The sequence below is a fragment of the Schistocerca cancellata genome, chromosome 1 (assembly GCF_023864275.1).
Source record: "Schistocerca cancellata isolate TAMUIC-IGC-003103 chromosome 1, iqSchCanc2.1, whole genome shotgun sequence".
In the NCBI taxonomy this organism is placed as follows: domain Eukaryota; kingdom Metazoa; phylum Arthropoda; class Insecta; order Orthoptera; family Acrididae; genus Schistocerca; species Schistocerca cancellata.
The window spans coordinates 659,892,196-659,911,540 of NC_064626.1; the positions used below are offsets into that span (position 1 = coordinate 659,892,196).

The 19,345-nt window shown below is 40.3% G+C and overlaps 1 protein-coding gene across 2 annotated transcripts in view; it reads right to left on the reverse strand.

Moving 5' to 3' along the window:
• LOC126183636 (golgin subfamily A member 1) overlaps positions 1 to 19,345 on the reverse strand; it is a 143,254-nt gene that overhangs the window by 12,534 nt on the left and 111,375 nt on the right. For both annotated transcript variants that reach the window (XM_049925782.1, XM_049925774.1), the window contains 3 exons: positions 5,152 to 5,414; positions 2,059 to 2,214; positions 1,280 to 1,543 (listed from right to left, as the gene is read on the reverse strand). In XM_049925782.1, the coding sequence (XP_049781739.1) occupies positions 1,280 to 1,543; positions 2,059 to 2,214; positions 5,152 to 5,414 (683 nt within the window). The remainder of the gene's footprint in view (positions 1 to 1,279; positions 1,544 to 2,058; positions 2,215 to 5,151; positions 5,415 to 19,345) is intronic.

The window sequence follows — 19,345 nt, forward strand, 5'->3', positions numbered from 1 at the left end:
AGCTAGCCATTCTGCGTTAATTTTCAGATACTTCCAAGTCCTTACTGGAGGAAAGAGACAAAGCAGTCCATCATAAAACACCATATCAACACTGGGTATCGTCCACCAACTAGTCTGCACTCACAGCAATGACGGATAACATAGGAGGAAGCTGAGAAGAAGCTGCGTGATGACATCATTGAACTTTCAGAGAGTTCTAGGTCTTCTCTTGCGGTCATTGTGAAGAAGAAGGATAGCACATGGTGGTTCTGTGTCAATCACCAACAACTGAATAAAATCACAAAGAAAGATGTCTATCCATGCCACATATGCAGTGTAGCATAGAGGTCATTGTGAAGAAGAAGGATAGCACATGGTGGTTCTGTGTCAATCACCAACAACTGAATAAAATCACAAAGAAAGATGTCTATCCATGCCACATATGCAGTGTAGCATAGAGGTTAACACTACTGGCTGTCATGCTGCAGGTTACTAGTTCAAACCTGACCATCAGTGATTATTAGTTCTTTAGCAGTTATTATTTCTGGAAGGTTCTTGAAATAGCTTGTGTTTGTAATATTTGTATGTAATGGAACACATATTATGGAAATTTGATAGTGGTATAAATACCAGCATGCAGGAACTTTTGATGTTTGTATAAACAGCTGCACACACTGTCCAGGAGTTCAGTTTTTTCTTCTGACAGTACATTGGTCTCACTAACCTATGAGCTTTCAGTGCTAAGTGTTGTGCTTCAATGGTGACCCTGCCTTTGGATTTTGACTTGACTGATTTCAATGTTGCAGTATTAAGTTTCGTAACATAACTGACTTTACAGATAACTTCTGAACTTCGATGAAAATTGTACTTTGATTTTAGTTATAGTTCTGACAAAGACAAATACATTTGCCAGCACTAAAACTATACAGTGTTAATAGTATAAAATAATGTTTCTTTAGGTTTTAGCTTTTCAACAAAACAATGTGTTGTATGGTTATAGATGCATGTAGTTGTGGAAAGTCTCCTCATTATTTGCAATTGGGACCACTTGTGTTCCTACACAGGTCAGCTGATGATGACTACAATGAAAAATAATTTGCATTTGTTCACACAATTCAAAAATCTTGATATGATGAGAATATTTTAGCAAATTGTGCAACCAATTATAGAACAGTGAATGCATAAAATCTGATTGCACACAAGCAGCCAGGAATTTTGCACTCTAGCCTGGTCAAAATGTCAAGGGGGGAAAAAATATAAAAGAAGTGTCAAGAATTAATTAATATACATTTGGGTATACCTCATACTCGCGGCTAGTGAGGAACTTCATAAGAACATGCTTCAGATATTTAAAGTTAACGTCATCCTCGGAGCCAATAGGTGGTGGCTGTCTACTGCTGCTTGTTCCCGGTCCTGGGCCAGGGCCTGGCCCAGTGCCCTGGGCAGGAGCCTGCCCCGAGGGGATTACATCCACACTGTCACCTGTATCGTGGCTTGGATTGCGCAGTTCACGTTGCAGTGTTTTCTTCATATCACCGAGTCGCTGTTGTAATACACGGACACTCTGTAAAAAACAATATCTGTATGTCAGTTTCATAATATTATGTTCACGTCATAAGCCCTATTTATCTGACTGATTCACACAAAAAACTCTCTTCCTACAATGTAGAGTTTCTAATTTACTAAATGATCATTTTTTCAATAATTTCAAAAATAATGCAGAACTTGGATTGGGAGATGAAATGTGAAAGTTTAAAAGTACTCAAATTACAGTGCTTGCTATGCAGATAGGATGTAAAAAGCTTCCTTAAATAAAACTAAAAACATCTTTGGCAGTGTTAAATCACATGTATTAACAGGATAACCGTTGTTTTCTTGTTAGGGAATACATTTGTGGCAAAAGTACATTGTTCAGCGTTCAGTTACTGTAATTCAGATATTTCAGTATAACAAAAAAGTCACTAGAACAGAACGGTTATGCTACTCACATTACTATATCACTGGACATACATTTCTGTTATTTGTTTCACTACTGCTTATGTGATTAAAAAGAAACAGAAAACGCAAAATTTTTCATACCTTATTTTTTTCAGCTACCTGCTCCTCCAGATCTAAAATAGTTCTTCTGAGTTCCTGCTCTTGTTTTTCTGCCGCATGTTTATCATGTTCAATTAGTTCCAATGCCTGAACTCTATTTAAAAGTTCTTGAATTTTGTATGACTGACTTCCAATCTCCTAGAAAATAGATACAAATATTATAACAATAAAAATTCCAGGTAGGAAAAAATAACTCATGTTCATGTTTTTGTCTAATTGGCTATGTATTTCAAAGAACCATTCAAGTGTTTATCTGAAGCAATTTGGAAAAACCACAGAGCTTCCAAATCTTGATGGCTAGATGGAACTAGAGCAATTTTAGGTCAGGGAGAGAGTGGTTTTGAAGATACATTTATCATATATACATGTAGTTCAGCAGAATCAATGCTGATGAAGGAAAAAGGGGAGGGTTGAGTGAGACATTGCAAACAGCCATGGATGTAGAAGCAGATATTGCTCATTGGCACTGCAGATTGCTGCATGTTCAGTAACTGGTTACTAGTGTTTGCAGTTAGCCATAGTTTGGCAATGACCATTAATTCATGCATGTCAATAGCTACAATGCAGACTCAATTAACCAGACTAATTGTTCTCATAAATCAGCCCAATAATCGAAAATGCAGATAACTGAATGTATGAAGAAAAATGAATTTTGTATTATTAATTCTAGAAATATAAACTATGCTGCGCACATATGGTTATCTTGTAACACCAGTACCTCGTCTCCTAGATTCCAAACTTTGGAAGGTAGGAGACGAGGTACGGCGGAAGTACAGCTGTGAGGATGGGGCGTGAGTCGTGCTTGGGTAGCTCAGTTGGTGGAGTACTTGTGCACGAAAGGCAAAGGTCCCGAGTTCGAGTCTCGGTCCGGCGCACAGTTTTAATCTGTCAGGAAGTTTTACATCATACTTACAAGGTGCATTCAAGTTCTAAGGCCTCCGATTTTTTTTCTCCGGACTGGAAAGAGATAGAAACATGCGCATTGTTTTAAAATGAGGCCGCGTTCATTGTCAATATGTCCCAGAGATGGCAGCACCGTACAGCAGAGGGAATTTTACCACCAGCGGCGAGAATGAGAACTGTTTTAAATACTTAAAATGGCGATGTTTTCCTTACTTGAACAGTGTGCAATCATTCATTTTCTGAATTTGCGTGGTGTGAAACCAATTGAAATTCATCGACAGTTGAAGGAGACATGTGGTGATGGAGTTATGGATGTGTCGAAAGTGCGTTCGTGGGTGCGACAGTTTAATGAAGAAAGAACATCGTGTGACAACAAACCGAAACAACCTTGGGCTCGCACAAGCCGGTCTGACGACATGATCGAGAAAGTGGAGAGAATTGTTTTGGGGGATCGCCGAATGACTGTTGAACAGATCGGCTCCAGAGTTGGCATTTCTGTGGGTTCTGTGCACACAATCCTGCATGACGACCTGAAAATGCGAAAAGTGTCATCCAGGTGGGTGCCACGAATGCTGACGGACGACCACATGGCTGCCTGTGTGGAATGTTGCCAAGCAATGTTGACGCGCAACGACAGCATGAATGGGACTTTCTTTTCGTCGGTTGTGACAATGGATGAGACGTGGATGCCATTTTTCAATCCAGAAACAAAGCGCCAGTCAGTTCAATGGAAGTACACAGATTCACCGCCACCAAAAAAATTTCGGGTAACCACCAGTGCTGAAAAAATGATGGTGTCCATGTTCTGGGACAGCGAGGGCGTAATCCTTATCCATTGCGTTCCAAAGGGCACTACGGTAACAGGTGCATCCTACGAAAATGTTTTGAAGAACAAATTCCTTCCTGCACTGCAACAAAAACGTCCGGAAAGGGCTGCGCGTGTGCTGTTTCACCAAGACAACGCACCCACACATGGAGCTAACGTTACGCAACAGTTTCTTCGTGATAACAACTTTGAAGTGATTCCTCATGCTCCCTACTCACCTGACCTGGCTCCTAGTGACTTTTGGCTTTTTCCAACAATGAAAGAGACTTTCTGTGGCCGCACATTCACCAGCCGTGCTGCTATTGCCTCAGCTATTTCCCAGTGGTCAAAACAGACTCCTAAAGAAGCCTTCGCCACTGCAATGGAATCATGGTGTCAGCGTTGTGAAAAATGTGTACGTCTGCAGGGCGATTACATCGAGAAGTAACGCCAGTTTCATCGATTTCGGGTGAGTAGTTAATTAGAAAAAAAATCGGAGGCCTTAGAACTTGAATGCACCTCGTATTGGCTAACTTATAACCAGTTTCCCTTTTTTTAATGAATCACTAATGTTTATTTTATCTTCACACGATAACATCACTTTCTTGTGCTTTGGTATTTCTAAGCACAGGCGTGACACGGTACCGTGACTGGCAACTGTAACTCAAACAATAATGAAATCTGAGAGACAGAGATTGGGAGGGTAGTGCCAGTGTGACATGTCCTTGCATGCACAGACCATACTAAAAAGATGTTTGCTCGTGATTGACAATCCAGATGATGATGAATCCATATAACTAAGATCTGAATAATCGAAACTCTACTGTTATTGTTGTACCAATATAATAGCAAATTTTGCACCAACTTAAAGTGCAGTACACAACTTATATACAATGGGATTTGGGTACATTACAGGCTGTAAGCATTGTCTTATGTAAATGCTTGAAATGCAGTTGCCAATTGGAATGGGATTTCTTGTTGGCCAACTGCATTAGAACACTTTCTGTGTGATTCAATGTTAGTGAAAGATGTTACTTAAATTGATGATGAGACTGGAGCTTTTGTATTACAGAATGGCTGCACGAGTTTGAGAACATGGACCAATGATCAAACCACCAACAGATTAAAATTTATCTAGTAGTGTTCAGTAAAATGCTGCTTTAATCCAAAAGCTTGTGTTGCTCAATGTCATTTGGTAGCTGTGCTGATCTGGTATCTGTTTTACCTACATAGTAATAGACTATGGAAGATAGCTGACAAGACTGTCGACTATGTGAGGATTCATGCTAGCCCCAAAATAGCAACAGTATGTCAAAAGATTCAACAGCAATGATTTGCAATAAGAATAAATGTGACGAATACAATACCTTATCCTTTATTTCTATTTCATTTTGTAGAGTGCCAACACGAGTCTGTATGTCAGCTGCATCTCTCTGTTGTTCACGAAGCTGTTGTCTCACCAGCTCACATTGCTGATTCAGCTCTGCACATCGAAGTTGGGCAACATCTTTCTCACTCTTCTCTTGATGTATTTCACTCAAAAGCTCTGTGGCACGTTCCTCACTCTGTGAAAGCTTTCCTTCTAAACTCATTATCTGTTCTTGTAAAGATGTACTAGTTGTTTTTTCATCTGCAATTTAGTTTATAATTACTAAAAGTGCACTAAATGACTTATGGTATAAAATAAATTACTCTATTTCTGTATAGCAATTCCAGTAATTTCTAGCTTACTATTATTTTACCAACTAAGACATTATTGACACAAGTATAAGACTTCAACTAAAAGAAACAGCAAGGACACAGCCCTGTCACTCGTGCGAGATGTTAAATTAATCCCAAATTTAACAGCGACTAGAAAAAGTCTTGACAGAATACCAAAATGACTTCACCATCACAATAACATTTTAAGAAAACGTGAGGGGTTTGTGAAATGTACTCAGCTAAACATCTCATGCAGTTATTTTTTGAATTTTACAGATGTGAAAATATTTTGTGGTTTATAATTATTAATCTCGTTCTTCATTCCCAAGTCACTAGTAATAGAGCAATAAAGACATTAATTTCAAAAAAATTTTTGAAAGCAGTACAGAATACAGCATCCTCTGTTGCCATTTCAGTAGCTTAGAAGGAAGGAAGATTAAAGGGATTTGAATACTGAAGCTAATGCACAAGCGAATCACAGCATTTTAGGACCTTAATGGGAATCTTTCTAAGCTTCAGTTTGTAAATGCAACAATGCTAACTGTAGTTCCAAAATTACGCAATGCCTACTGTAGGAGACAGGAATCGAACCAGTAACCCATACATCACTAGCCACAGATACACCAGTACCCTACAGCACATGAGGCATATCATGTAACATTGTTCCTCCTGCTTCTCCTCCACCTCACAAAACAGTGGTACCCTGTTATGGGGTTGACTGTGCATTTCTGGATTGGGATCTATTTAGTGGTCCTTTGTGTAAATGTGTTGCAGGAACCTTGCATTCTGATCTTATTAACATGCCTTCCTGATTAAATGAAGTCACTTTCATCAAGGCATCACAATCACTGAGCAGGTATTCATGTTTCTAAACTCATTAATTCTCTATGCTTGAGGAGCATGACTGGAATCCATGCAAATGATACAATGCACTTTTTAATGTATGATTCAGTATGGGTCAATGTATTGTTTTACAAATTTTTCTCATTGCTTTTCCTGCTGCACTGATATAAAAATCCATAGCAGGTCACCCAGGTTGCAGCTTACAAGTCGATGTTCATGATTCGCTACCCTGGGTGTCCCAAATATGCACACCAGCTGTCTTGCCACTTCTGTTCTGGAGACGATGTGTTTGTTTTCGTTTCAACCTGGCGATCCCATGGCTGATTACATCAAAGTGTCCATATATATTTTTTTAGTCTTGTGAGCCATTGGCTGGAAGAAATGGTGTGAAATATCCAGTGTCTTGCTTTACTCTGTTGTATGCAAATATTACAACAGGCAGTACTGTATTCCAGCTCTCTGTTCAATGACAACATACATCCAGAGGGATGTCTTATTTGTGTACTGCAAGGAAACTTCTCTATGAATGGTAGGCAGTTATCCTGTGGTTGATATTGCATCATGAAAGTATTTCTGAAGTCAATTTTGACTGCAACACTTTTTCAAGAGATCATTATACCTGCTGATCTAAATGTCAGAATTATATCTTCTACAAAGAATTTCACAATTTCTGAAGCTTCCACAGTTGGTGCAGCCTAGGTGACCATGCACTGGGTCAGGTACTCAGCAGGCACTCGCAACCATTTATTCTCGTTTGTTGATTTGGGACACCTCAATAGGACATCAATTCCAATTCAGTGAAATAGAGCAATGGCAGGGCAAATTAGTTCTGTATATCCTGGAATTAAGATAAATGTTTCCATCATTAGCAACAACAACAACAACAACAACAACAACAGATTTGTCCAATAATTCCTACTTTGGAGTCTACATGTATCAAAGACAGGTAATGCTTGCATTTAAAAGTTTTGAGGCAGAGTCACTCCAAAATATATATTAAAATAATTTTTCAACACTGTATTACAGAATTTAAATTATGATGATGAATACTGAATGTTACCCACACAAATAATGAGAGTCAAAATTTTTGGAACTGTTGATACAAAGTAATATTTCTTTTAACAGGTAGTCACTAGTCTTAAGCCGTTTAGCTCTATGTTGCAGAGACTTGGGGGCACATCATCTACACACTACAGCTCCTGTGGGCTTTCTGAATGCTCAACCAGAAGAGCCTAAGGGTGTCCTACCAATTTCCAAATAATTTTCATTATTCACTGCTTACATCAGATGAGAATGAACAAAGTGGCTGAAACTCAGCTATCAATTTCCTGTCTCTTATATCTCTACTAGCTGGCGTACCCAGCTTTGCTCAGGGAGTTGATATGAGATTGTGTGGTAGTTGGAATAAAAGGATAAACTTTAAAGCATAAGAGATAAAAATGTTTACTGACAACATATTCTAACTATTTACAATACTTGTTCATAAACAACATTTTTCCATTTTGTTATCCGGGATATGTATGTACAAAGCTTTTGAATTTCCTACTCAAGAGCAAGCTGCATATAGTTGACTGTGACAGAAGCAGGAGTCTTTGAAATTGATGCCGCAATATTTTAAAGTTTTTCCTTGTGCTTTGTTATGTAAAACTGTAGGCTAATTTGATTGGAAATTGCACTCTTTTAAATTGGAATGGCAGTCCAGTAGAGATCAGTGCTATTCTGGGGATAAATAGTGAGTATCCTGTCATAAATTTGGCTGCAATGATGTTATTCAATAGCCTTGTCCTGTTATGCAGTTTTGGCGAGTTGAGACTTCTGAGTAGTATGACTGGAGATCCAATTCTAAGTTAGAGAGTGTAATGGCATTCGTGGTATTGCAAAGACTTTAGAAATCCTGTAGGGAAAGTTCACACTTTCTTCAATGTTTAGCATTGTGTCTATCAATTTGTATATTCTCTCTTCACTGGAAATTTTCTTTTGAATATTAAAGTTGATATCACTGACAATATTATTTTTATCTGCCAAAACTGCTCCTTCAAATAGCCAGTTTGGATTAGTATAGTTGTGAACAATGTTTGGATAAATTTGGTTGATGAGTTCATTTTCAGCAGTGGCTATATTGCAGAAATCTTTCGATAGTTCAGTCTCACATTTTTTGTTAGTCGCTGTATTTCTGTGTGTGGCTAGAGATGTGATTTTTTTTTTTTTTTTTAAGCATGAAATAATCTCGGCTGCTGGTGTTTGCTTGGAGATAACTGGAAGTGATTGTTGAAAATCTCCTGAGAGTATGCGTAGAGCTACTCTCATCACTTTAGAGTTTCCTTGTAATTCTTGTAATGTTCTGTCCATGGCTTCAAGTGATGTTTTATGTGCCACTGTGCATTCATCCTAGAAAGTAAGTATAGCATGCTTTAGAAGTTCACCCAGTCCAGATGCTCTTGTGATTTTACACACTGGAAATGTTCTTCGGCTATATTCAACGGTAGTTGTAGAGTGGAATGGGCAGTGCAATTTCCTTCCCTAAATGTTGCTGCAATGCCAGATGATGCCAGTGCTAGTGTGATGGGTTGTTTAGCACGTATTTCTGCCAGCAACAGATTTATTAAAAACGTTTTCCTGGTGCATCCTAGTGCATCCAAGTAAATAATTCTGCCATGTTGTCAATTCAGTCCATGATAATATTGAAAATTTCAGTTTGATTGTTGCTGAGGAATAGTTTGTTGTGGGTAATATATTTAAGCAGTTTGTTGATGTAGCTTTCTCCTTTGTAATTTCAAAGTTTAGGATTCTGATAGCAGCTTTTTGGGGTGCTTGCATCCCAAGTTGTACTAAGGTCTGGCGATTTACTGGTAAAAGTTTATGTGTTTCACTGATGACGTCGTTGGTTTCAGTACAGTATGTCATCAATCATACTCTCTTTGAAGGAGTCTCAGAGCTGTTTCACATTCAATGGATCACATTTTGTTAGAATTATGGCGAATAAGTCAATCATTTGTTCCACTGCGGTTGTGAAAAAGGGATCTTGTAGGTTAATTTCCAGAGGTTGTCATTTTCCAGTAGTCCTAAGCATTTTCGTGTTTTTCCTGTACATCTGGCACAGGTAACTGTCAACAACCCTGAGATCTATGAAACTTGTTGATCCCCATAATTCGTGTAGCAACATCATGAGATATAACAATGAAAACAAGCAATTATTGATAAAATTATTTATTTAAGTATAATGGAGGTTATCTATCCAATTAAATAACATCACGACATAGAAACATTCAGCATTGTTTCCATGTACAGTGCATACTGGTCTGGTGTGCCAGTTTTCATGATACCTGGATGATCTTCTACTGGAATTCTTTGTTTTTGTTGTTGAAAGATTTTTCTTGTTGTGTTCTATGTATAATATGTAGGGACACCAACATATAGTAATGTTTTTGTGAATGCATCCGTCTGGCACAGTTGGTAAAAAGCTGTTAATGTTGTGTTCTGAGGTGGTTCGCTTGCAACTTTTTTGGCAATGTCTTTTGTGAAGTAAACTTGTAAACTCTCCAAATGCATTGCTAGATGTTGCACAGTTGTTTCGCATTCATGTACGGGACATTTCGTACACGAGGTTCTCTTCGCTTCTGTTTTGTTATTTGCTGACTTTGACTATTTGAAATACTGTCACATCACTGTCTTTTTGTCCACATATTTACAGATATATTTGATGCACTTCACTGAATTGCACTATTCTACGTTTGTGTGTGCTTGGAATATTTTGGAAAGTAGTGCGTTATATGGTACTACTCATTGATTATCTATTTTCAGTTCATCACTGCCTCATATTCATATTTTTTCTGTGAAGCCACTGTTGTTGGGTGACTATGTTCTGTATTTGGGACCACCATCAGTTCTGGTTAGTGTGCTGTCCAAGAATAGTTTGTGGTTTTTTTGCACATTTTCCATCACTCATACATGGCGAATTGGGGTTTAATGGCCCAGATGGTCTGTGCATCATGTCTTTCACTACTCTGTCATACAGTTCCAGATTTTCTTGTGGACTGGGAAACTCAGGTTCGATGCCTGTCAATATCCATGGGATGAATTCTGTTGTGTAACCATATGAAATTGTGTTAGTGAGGTAGTCCTAGTTTTTGCCATTCAATTGTGTACATCCAGCTTCCAACAGTTCCAAAGATGTGGTATTTTGTGATGACTTCAATAAATCTCATTTGTTCTTGTCAGGAAACTCGGGCTATTATGTTGTGTTGATGCATGGGGGCTTGTCCGTTCTTAGATGTTCTTTGATTTCTGGATACAACAAGTTGCATGTGAATGTTATGAAGAGGTCAGATCATCTATATTTAATTATGTAGGTCATGGCAGCTTGGTTTGTTTTTGTGTGTGTGTGTGTGTGTGTGTGTGTGTGTGTGTGTGTGTGTGTGTGTCCGAATTCCTATGTATGAAGAGAGTAAGATTACCACTGTTCCAATGTTGGCAATGTTTCCATCATTTATGATTCTGCTTTGAAGGTGGATGCATAGTTTCTTCTGATTCAGTCTTCTGTAAAGCATCTGTTCCGCTCCTATTTTTGCACATGTATCTACCAGGAATTGTTGGAATAAACAGTGAGTGTTGAGAATGTGATTGTGTATTTCATTGTCCCTGATCATTAAGCATTGATTTGAATGACTGCTTCACTATCTGAGCCATCTGGATCCTTCCCTCCACCACCTGCTTTTCTAAACTGTGCAGATGGGAGCTATCCTTACAGCACATTCTCTGCTCCGGTAATTATCCCGGCCTCAACCTATAGTAAAATTCTGTCCCCACACCCTCCACCCAACAGTTTCCAACCCTTCCGCTCTATCATCTCCTCCCCATTCTTGCCTCCCATCCTGTTGATTTGCAATGCTCTCTCAATGCATGCCCCCCACCTTTACCCCACTTCTCTCCTTTTTTCTTCCTTTTTTACCCCACGTCCCTGCCTCACAATCTCCTGATGCCTGTTGGCAGTCTAATCCCTGCACACTCCACCAGACAGTGTTTGTTTCTCCCCCACCTGTACACTACTATCCCTTCCCCTTTCTCACCCCCTCCAGATTGCTGCTTGCATCCCACGTGATATTGCATTCCGACCTGAGATGCTGGAGTTCGCAGTTATGTGTGTACGAGGTGTGCTTGTTTTTGCATATAAGTGTGTGTGTGTGTGTGTGTGTGTGTGTGTGTGTGTGTGTGTTTACTGATGAAGGCTGTGATCGAAAGTTATGTGTGCTGTCTGCAACATGATGTGTCTTCTTTACGATAAGTAGCTATCTATCTTTCCTAGATTGTTGATATTCCTACCTGGAGTCTCAATAGTTTGATTTTTGCCGAATGGCTTTCTCCCCTCCTACAACCCTGTGATGTTTTCCTTTCTTACTCTTCTCTATAGGAGTACTCTTCTCAGTGTCTGTTCTTTCTCTGTTTTCATGTGTTTGTTTAGTGCCTTCCAAACCGCATCTACTTCTGAGCCACACTGTATTAATGACCGTCAGTGCACAACATAGACTTCATCACCACGTGGACTGTTTTGCTGCATCTAATGCCCCATACTCTTACCTCCGATAGTTAATTACATTTATTCCTAATGATCCCCCTTCATCCCTCATCCAGACATACTTTAGAGTTTTGTTTCCCACACCTGTCAGTGCCGCATGAATTTTTGATCCTCGATCTGACCCATCCCCCCTCCATCCCTCTCTTATTGCAATGCACACACACTCCCATATCTCATTATTCCTTTCACCCACATTTATGTACGTTTTTAACATATTTATGCTTAGTTTTACGTGGTTACACGGATTTTTGCATATTTTTACGTATTTGCGCATATTTTTACATATCTGCACATATTTTTATATATCTCTCCATATTTTTATGTATCTGTGTGTATTTTTAAGTATCTGTGCATGTTTCTGTGTGTCTTTATGTATTTTTTACACATCTTTATGTGTCTTTTTGCTTATTCAGCTGCTCTCACAATCATCAACACCTATTTTCCCCATTTCCTTTGAACCATTCCTGCCTCCATCTTTCTTTACCAGTTCAGAAAAGTATCCCTTTCCCTGGTTGAAACCTAGTCCCACGTCCTGTTACTCAAATGCTGCCTTAACCACGGAATCCCCCCAAACAGCCTAACTGTAAAGATTCCTTTCTCAGGATCCCATCCCTCCTTTCACAATGAACTATACATTTTCAGATTCTGTCAATCCCTGACCCTGCAAAAACACATCTCCATGGCACAGTCATCCCAGAACCACCTCTGCTCCCTCTGCAGGATACTACTACTATACAATCCCTACTCCATACATCACATCTCTCAAATTGAATCCCTTGCTCTCCAGCACCTGGAGGAGCACTCCAGACACAATCTCTATAAATTATCCAAATTGCTGACATCCTACTGCCACCTCAGGGCACCACTATCCAACCTCTATCATACCCACAACGTTCCTCCTCGTCCACCCCTCATAGCAGCTAAACCCTGCCTAGCTGACCTTTCCAACTTGCCACATCCTCCAAAACTCCTTACCAAACATCCTCCAAATCCACAGCTAAAACAGTCCTAGAACACTGTTAACCTTTCTACCAAAACCATCAGCTCCACAGAAGTTTCAGTCCTATCCAAAGGACTCACCTTTAGCTGTACACCCAAATTTAACCAAGTTGGACTTGTCAGAGACCTACTCTCCTTCTCCCGATTCCTGCAATAGATGCACTTCTTTGCAGCCAGTCCCTCCAACCAAAACCACCCTAATTCCAACACTGAACCCTGCTTCTTCCAGTTCATACCATCATCCAACCGTGATCTTTCCCCCTTCCCAACTAACCACCCACTGGTCACATTCTAGGAATTCCTTACCTACAACTTAGCCTCACTGTCCTTCCCCAGGTCCCTTCCTCAGAAAACCTAGCTTTTACTGGAAAAAAGAACAGCCATACACAATTACAAAACAAATCCCGACCTAATCATCCTACCTGTAGATAAATGTTCCATCACTGTTGTTATGAATTGCAGTGACTACTTGGCACATGACCTCCGCCAATTGTCTGACTACTCCACCTATAAACTTTGACAGAGATATCCCATCCCAAAAGTCCAACAAAAACTCCAATCCTTGCTTAAAGCCTTAGACCCCTCCCAGAACATCTCCCCTGAATCCATTTCCCTCCTCACCCCTATGTCATCCTGCATACCACCTTCTACATGCTTCTCAAAATCCAAAAACCCAACAATGTCAGCCCCATTGTGGCTGGTTATTGTGCCCCCACTGAAAGAATTTCAATGCTCTCTGACAAACACCTTCAACCAATTGCCTGTAATCTAGCTTTCCACATCAAAGATGCCAACCATTTCCTTCAGCAACCCTCCACCATCCCTATCCCTTTACCTCCTGGATCCATACTTGACACTGTTGGTGCCAACTCTCTATACACCATCGTCCCTCATGCCCAAGGTCTTACCACTATTTAACACTACCCTTCACAATGTCCTTCAAATTCCAAATCCACTACCCATTCCTCATACACCTTACTATCTTTACACAAACCCACAACTACTTCTCATTTGAAGGGAAGGTATATAAACAAATTCACAGCACAGCCATGGGTACCTGCTTGGCACCCCGTATGCCTTTCACAATGTCCTTAATCCACTACCCATTCCTCATACACCTTACTATCTTTACACAAACTCACAACTACATCTAATTTGAAGGGAAGGTATATAAACAAATCCACAGCACAGCCATAGGTACCTGCTTGGCACCCTCCTATGCCAACCTTTTTACAGGCCATTTAGAGGAGCCTCCCAGAACACCAAACCCTAGTCTGGTTCAGGTTCATTGATGATATCTTCATGATCTGGACCCAGGGCCTAGATACCCTATCTTCGTTCCTTCAGAACCTCAACACCTTCTCTCCCATCCACTTCACATGGTCCTCCTCAACACAGCGTGCCACCTTCCAAGATGACCTCCTCCTCTGTGATTGCTCCATCTGCACCTCTGTCCACATTCCCATATAATCTGATTACCCAGGGATGGCATATCTGCAGTGACAAAACTCCCTTACTCAGAATGCTGAGGATCTCACCAAGACCTTCATAGACAGGCATTATCCCCCAGACCTAGCCCGCAAACAGATCTCCCATGCCATTTCCCCTCACAACCCCAATCCTCCTACCACCCCCAAAAACCAGCCACAAAAGAGTGTCTGTTCATCACCCAGTACCACCCCAGACTGTAACAACTGAACCATATCCTTCAACAGGGCTTTGATTACCTATCACCATGACCTGAAATGAGGGACATCCTACCCGAGATACTTCCCACCCCTCCTAAAGTAGTGTTCCATCACCCACCCAACCTCCTCAACATACTAGTCCATCCTTATGCCACTCCCAATCTCAAACTCTTGCCACAAGGATCATATCCCTGTGGAAGACCCAAGTGCCTGCCCAATCCACCTACCCGGCACTTCCTATTCCAGTCCTGTCACAGGTTTACCCTATCCCATCAGGGACCGGGCCACCTGTGAAAGCAGCCATGCCATTTACCAGCTCTGCTGTAATCATTGCACAGGTTTTTATATTGGTACAACTACGAATCAGCAGTCCACCAGGATGATCAGCCACTGCCAAACTGTGGCCAATAGCAAAGTGCACCACCCTATGGCACGTCATGCAGCTGAACATACGACATTTGATTTGAATGGCTGCTTCACTACCTGAGCCATCTGGATTCTTTCCTCCACTGTCAGCTTTCTGCACTGCACGGATGGGAGTTATCCTTGTAAGGATCCTGGCCTCAGCGTACAGTAACATACTATCCCCATACCCTCCACCCAACAGTCCCCCCCCCCCCCCCCCCCCGTCCTATCATATCATCTCCTTCCCGTTCTCATCTCCCACCCTCTTTATTTGCAGCCCTCTGCCAATGCATTCACCCCATCCTTCCCTGCTCCTCTCCTTTTTTTCCTGTTGGCAGTCTAGTCCCTGCACACTCCATCAGACAGCGTTCGTTTCTCTCCCCATCCATACACAACTATCCCTTTCTCTTCCCCACCCCCCTCCAGACAGCTGCTTGCATCCCACATGATATTGCATTCCGGCCCAAGATGCTGGAATTGGTGGTCATGTGTGCGCAAGGTGTGCGTGTGCATGTGTGAATGTGTTTGTGTTTACTGACAATGGTTGTGGTTGAAACCTATGAGCGAATGTTTCTTAATTGTGTCTGTCTGCAACTTGACATGTCTTCTTTATAGTAAGTAGCAATCTATCTTTTCCTGCATTGTTGTAAATGTACAGAAGAAATATGCATACAAAAACTACCCCATTACCATTATTAGCAAGTTTCTTTTTGTGAGAATATTGTACCAGAGTATTAGACAGATACGAATAACTGCTGCATACTGTGAGCCTGAAAATAGCAAAACATGAATTCAATGTGCAGCTTATATAAGGCAATAGACCACTTTGCAGTGCAAAAGAGGAGATAAGCTGGTTTCATCTATAAACAAATCAAGTACAGAAAGAAAAATGTGATTTAATAGGTGATATGAAGCAATTCCTTTGTTGTTGCTACATATTTAACCTACTAAATGGAGTACTTAGAAATGCGTAGTGACATGTTTTTCTACCAATGTTGCATTTTTCCAACACCACCAGAACAAACCATACTAAAATGATGCATTTTGGTGTGATCTAATATGTGGTGTGCCACTTAAACTACAAATTCTCATATTACACAAGTATAAATACAAAAACCAACAAATACAGTATTCTAGCTTTGCAAACACTTGAGTCAACATGGCCCAAGACCCATGATATAGAACCATCACTGTTTCATCTTGTGAGCTCATTAATGCCATGGACTGAACACACAAAAGACATTAAACATCCCAAGTTTAGGACTGAAAACATGAAAACATTAAGCATGCAGTGAAGCTAACATACACTGCATTAAAGATCCCTCCATAATGTGTCCTTTTGTACACTTTGTTGTGATAAGGTGTCAGGAAACATGACATTGGTGGATAAATATGCTACCTACAAAACTTACACTGAGGTCACAAAGGTCGTGGGATAGAGAGATGCAGATGTACAGATGGAAGTATCACAGGTATAAAAGGGGAGCGCAGTGGCAAAGCTGCCATTTGTGTTCAGGTGACTCATGTGAAAAGGTTTCCAACGTGATTACGGTCAATGAAGGCAATTAACAGACTTTTAACATGCAATGGTAGTTGGAACTAGATGTATGGGACATTATATTTTGGAAATCGTTAGGGAATTCTATAATCCGTGATCAACAGTGCCAAGAGTGTGGTGAGAGTATCAGATTCCAGACATTACCTCACACCACAGACTACACGGTGTCCAATGACCTTTACTTAATGACAAAGAGCAGCTGCATTTGCTTAGAGTTGTCAGTGCTAACAGACAGGCGGCTCCGGGTGAAATATCCACAAAAATCAATGTGGCACGTACAACAAACACATCCATTACGACAGTGCAGTTAAAGTTGGTGTTAATGGACTAGGGCAGCAGATGACTGATATGAGTGCCTTTACTAACAGCACAACATTTCCCGCAGCACCTCTTTTGCACTCGTGACAACTGATGGCCTGGTCAGATGACTCCTGTTTTCATTTGGTAAGATCTGATGATTGGGTTCGAGTGTGGTGCAGGCCCTACAAAACCATGTACCTAAGTTGCCAACAGGGCACTGGGCAAGCTGGTGGTGGTTCCATAATGATGTGGGCTGTGCTTACATGAAACGGACTGGGCCCTCTTCCAACTGAACCATCACTGACTGGAAGTGGTTAGATTCAGCCATTCATGGATTTCTTGTTTTCATGATGACGCACAATTGTTCGTGACTGGTTTGAAGAATGTTTGGGACAATTCAAGAGAATGATTTGGCCATCCAGACCACCTCACATGATCCCATTGAACATTTATAGGACATAATCAATAGGTCTGTTCATGCACAAAATCCTACACAGGTAATACTTTTGCATTTATCGACATTATAGAGGTAGCATGGCTGAATATTTCTGCATGGGAGCTTCAACAAGTCATTGAACCCATGCGACACTGAGTTGCTGCATTACCCCAGGCAAAAGGAGATATGACCCAATATTTGGGGGTATCCCGTAACTTTTGTCACCTCAGCATATCTTGGAGTTAGCTTTTGGGGGTCTTTAGTAGTTGATTATGGAATGGAAGGGAGACACAGTACAGTCTTTTGGCTAAAGTGTATGCTTCATTTTCCAACTGATCATTTTTCTTCACTGCAGTTGAATTGGTTATGGCAAAGTCTGGGGTTTCAGATTTGTTCCATCTATGTTGATCTGCCTTATAGAAGTTGGTACTAATGACTGAAGAACTCCTCCTTGAATTAGCGATACTGCCTTATTCAGGCTGGGTTCACTGATAATTCCAGCAATCTGGGTTTTCCATAAGCAGACCTCACCAGCTCTTATGTCTTCTCTTATTTCTTGTAACATTAGCAATTTGAAGTCCTGATGGACATCTGTGACTGCCAACAGAATATCACAAATATGTCCACCATCTTTCACTGCACTCTTTTATGCTACATTGCCTTGATGGCCTAACATCACATGAAGTTTTCTGGTATAGTGACACCCTTCAAATAAGTGTCTGGCAGATGTTCTCTGCCACACCTTTCATTTGGAACAGAACTTTAATGGCTTGCTATATAAATGTTATCTTGCTCTTGGGTTGGGCCTTGGTCTTCAATCATTCTTCAGCTATGGGGAGCTACTGCTAGTTATTGTCAAATGCCTTCATATTTTCCAACTGAAATTTGTCCCAATTATTGAGCTTTCACTCTTTTAAGGGGGATAGTACAGCCCAAGTAAATAGACACTTGCAAAGACTCATCATGCTGTTCCATTAGTCACATTCACTGACTCTGTTGAATACCTTTAATCATTTAGTCAAATCCTGGCCGGTGTATTCCAAATATGCTGCTGGATGCCTGGTATGCAACAGACTGATACTTTCGTATCCATTGGTACCTGGACAATGCGGACCAGAGAAAGAATGTTCTGTCTGTATTCAGATTCCTCTCCATGAATGTGATGGTTTTTTTAGTAGTCTTTAGTGAAGTTCTGTTTTTCTGTGCACATGTAGGGAATGGCACAATGAAACCACCTAGGGGAGACTACCAGTTTCTCGCAGCATTAGTAGTAGTCGGATATCCAAACAGTAAGTTATGGGTTTGTTATGAAAACCTTATCTACCAAGTCCTCTACGACCCCTAGAAGCCTGTAATACAAATTTTGAAATAAGCTATATAATTTTTACAACATTTACACAACAAGGTTAACAATTCTTGATGCCTCACAACATGCCCTATAAATACATTCCTTCTTTTATCAAGTTGTGCAACAAATTTCTTTCTCCTCAATCCTCTTCTTTAATGATGTAAGGGGAAAAGTAATTTCCTTCCCAACTCAATTCATTAACTCTTCATTAGTTGTATAATCTAGGGAAACATATGAATGGTAGTCATAATCTGATTTTAGATGGGAAAGAGGGTGTACTGTACAGAACTGGAATCAACTCTGTCTTAGCTTTCATCTAAAGCAACCTATTCCTTTCTACCTGGTGTATCCTTTACAACCCCAGAATATATTATGCCCCTACATTTATGTAGTAAATTCTTTGCTTGTTTTGAAAAACTTTGACAATAATCTGTGATCCACACTTTAGTAACAGATTGTTATTAGAAGTAGAGTAATACAAAACTATATTGGTTCAAAGGGCTTGGTAGCCACAACAGAAATGTCTTTATGTCTTACTTAAATACCTAATGACATTGTTTTCACTTCAACAACGTTTAATGTCCAATTTTTTTTTATGTAATGAAAGTCACAAGAAAAATTCAGATCATCACTGAAATGGTTAAAATTGTTTTTCTTTAGGCAGCTCCTGAATCTCTAGTTTCAAACTAGTTAAAATACATCTAAGGTCTC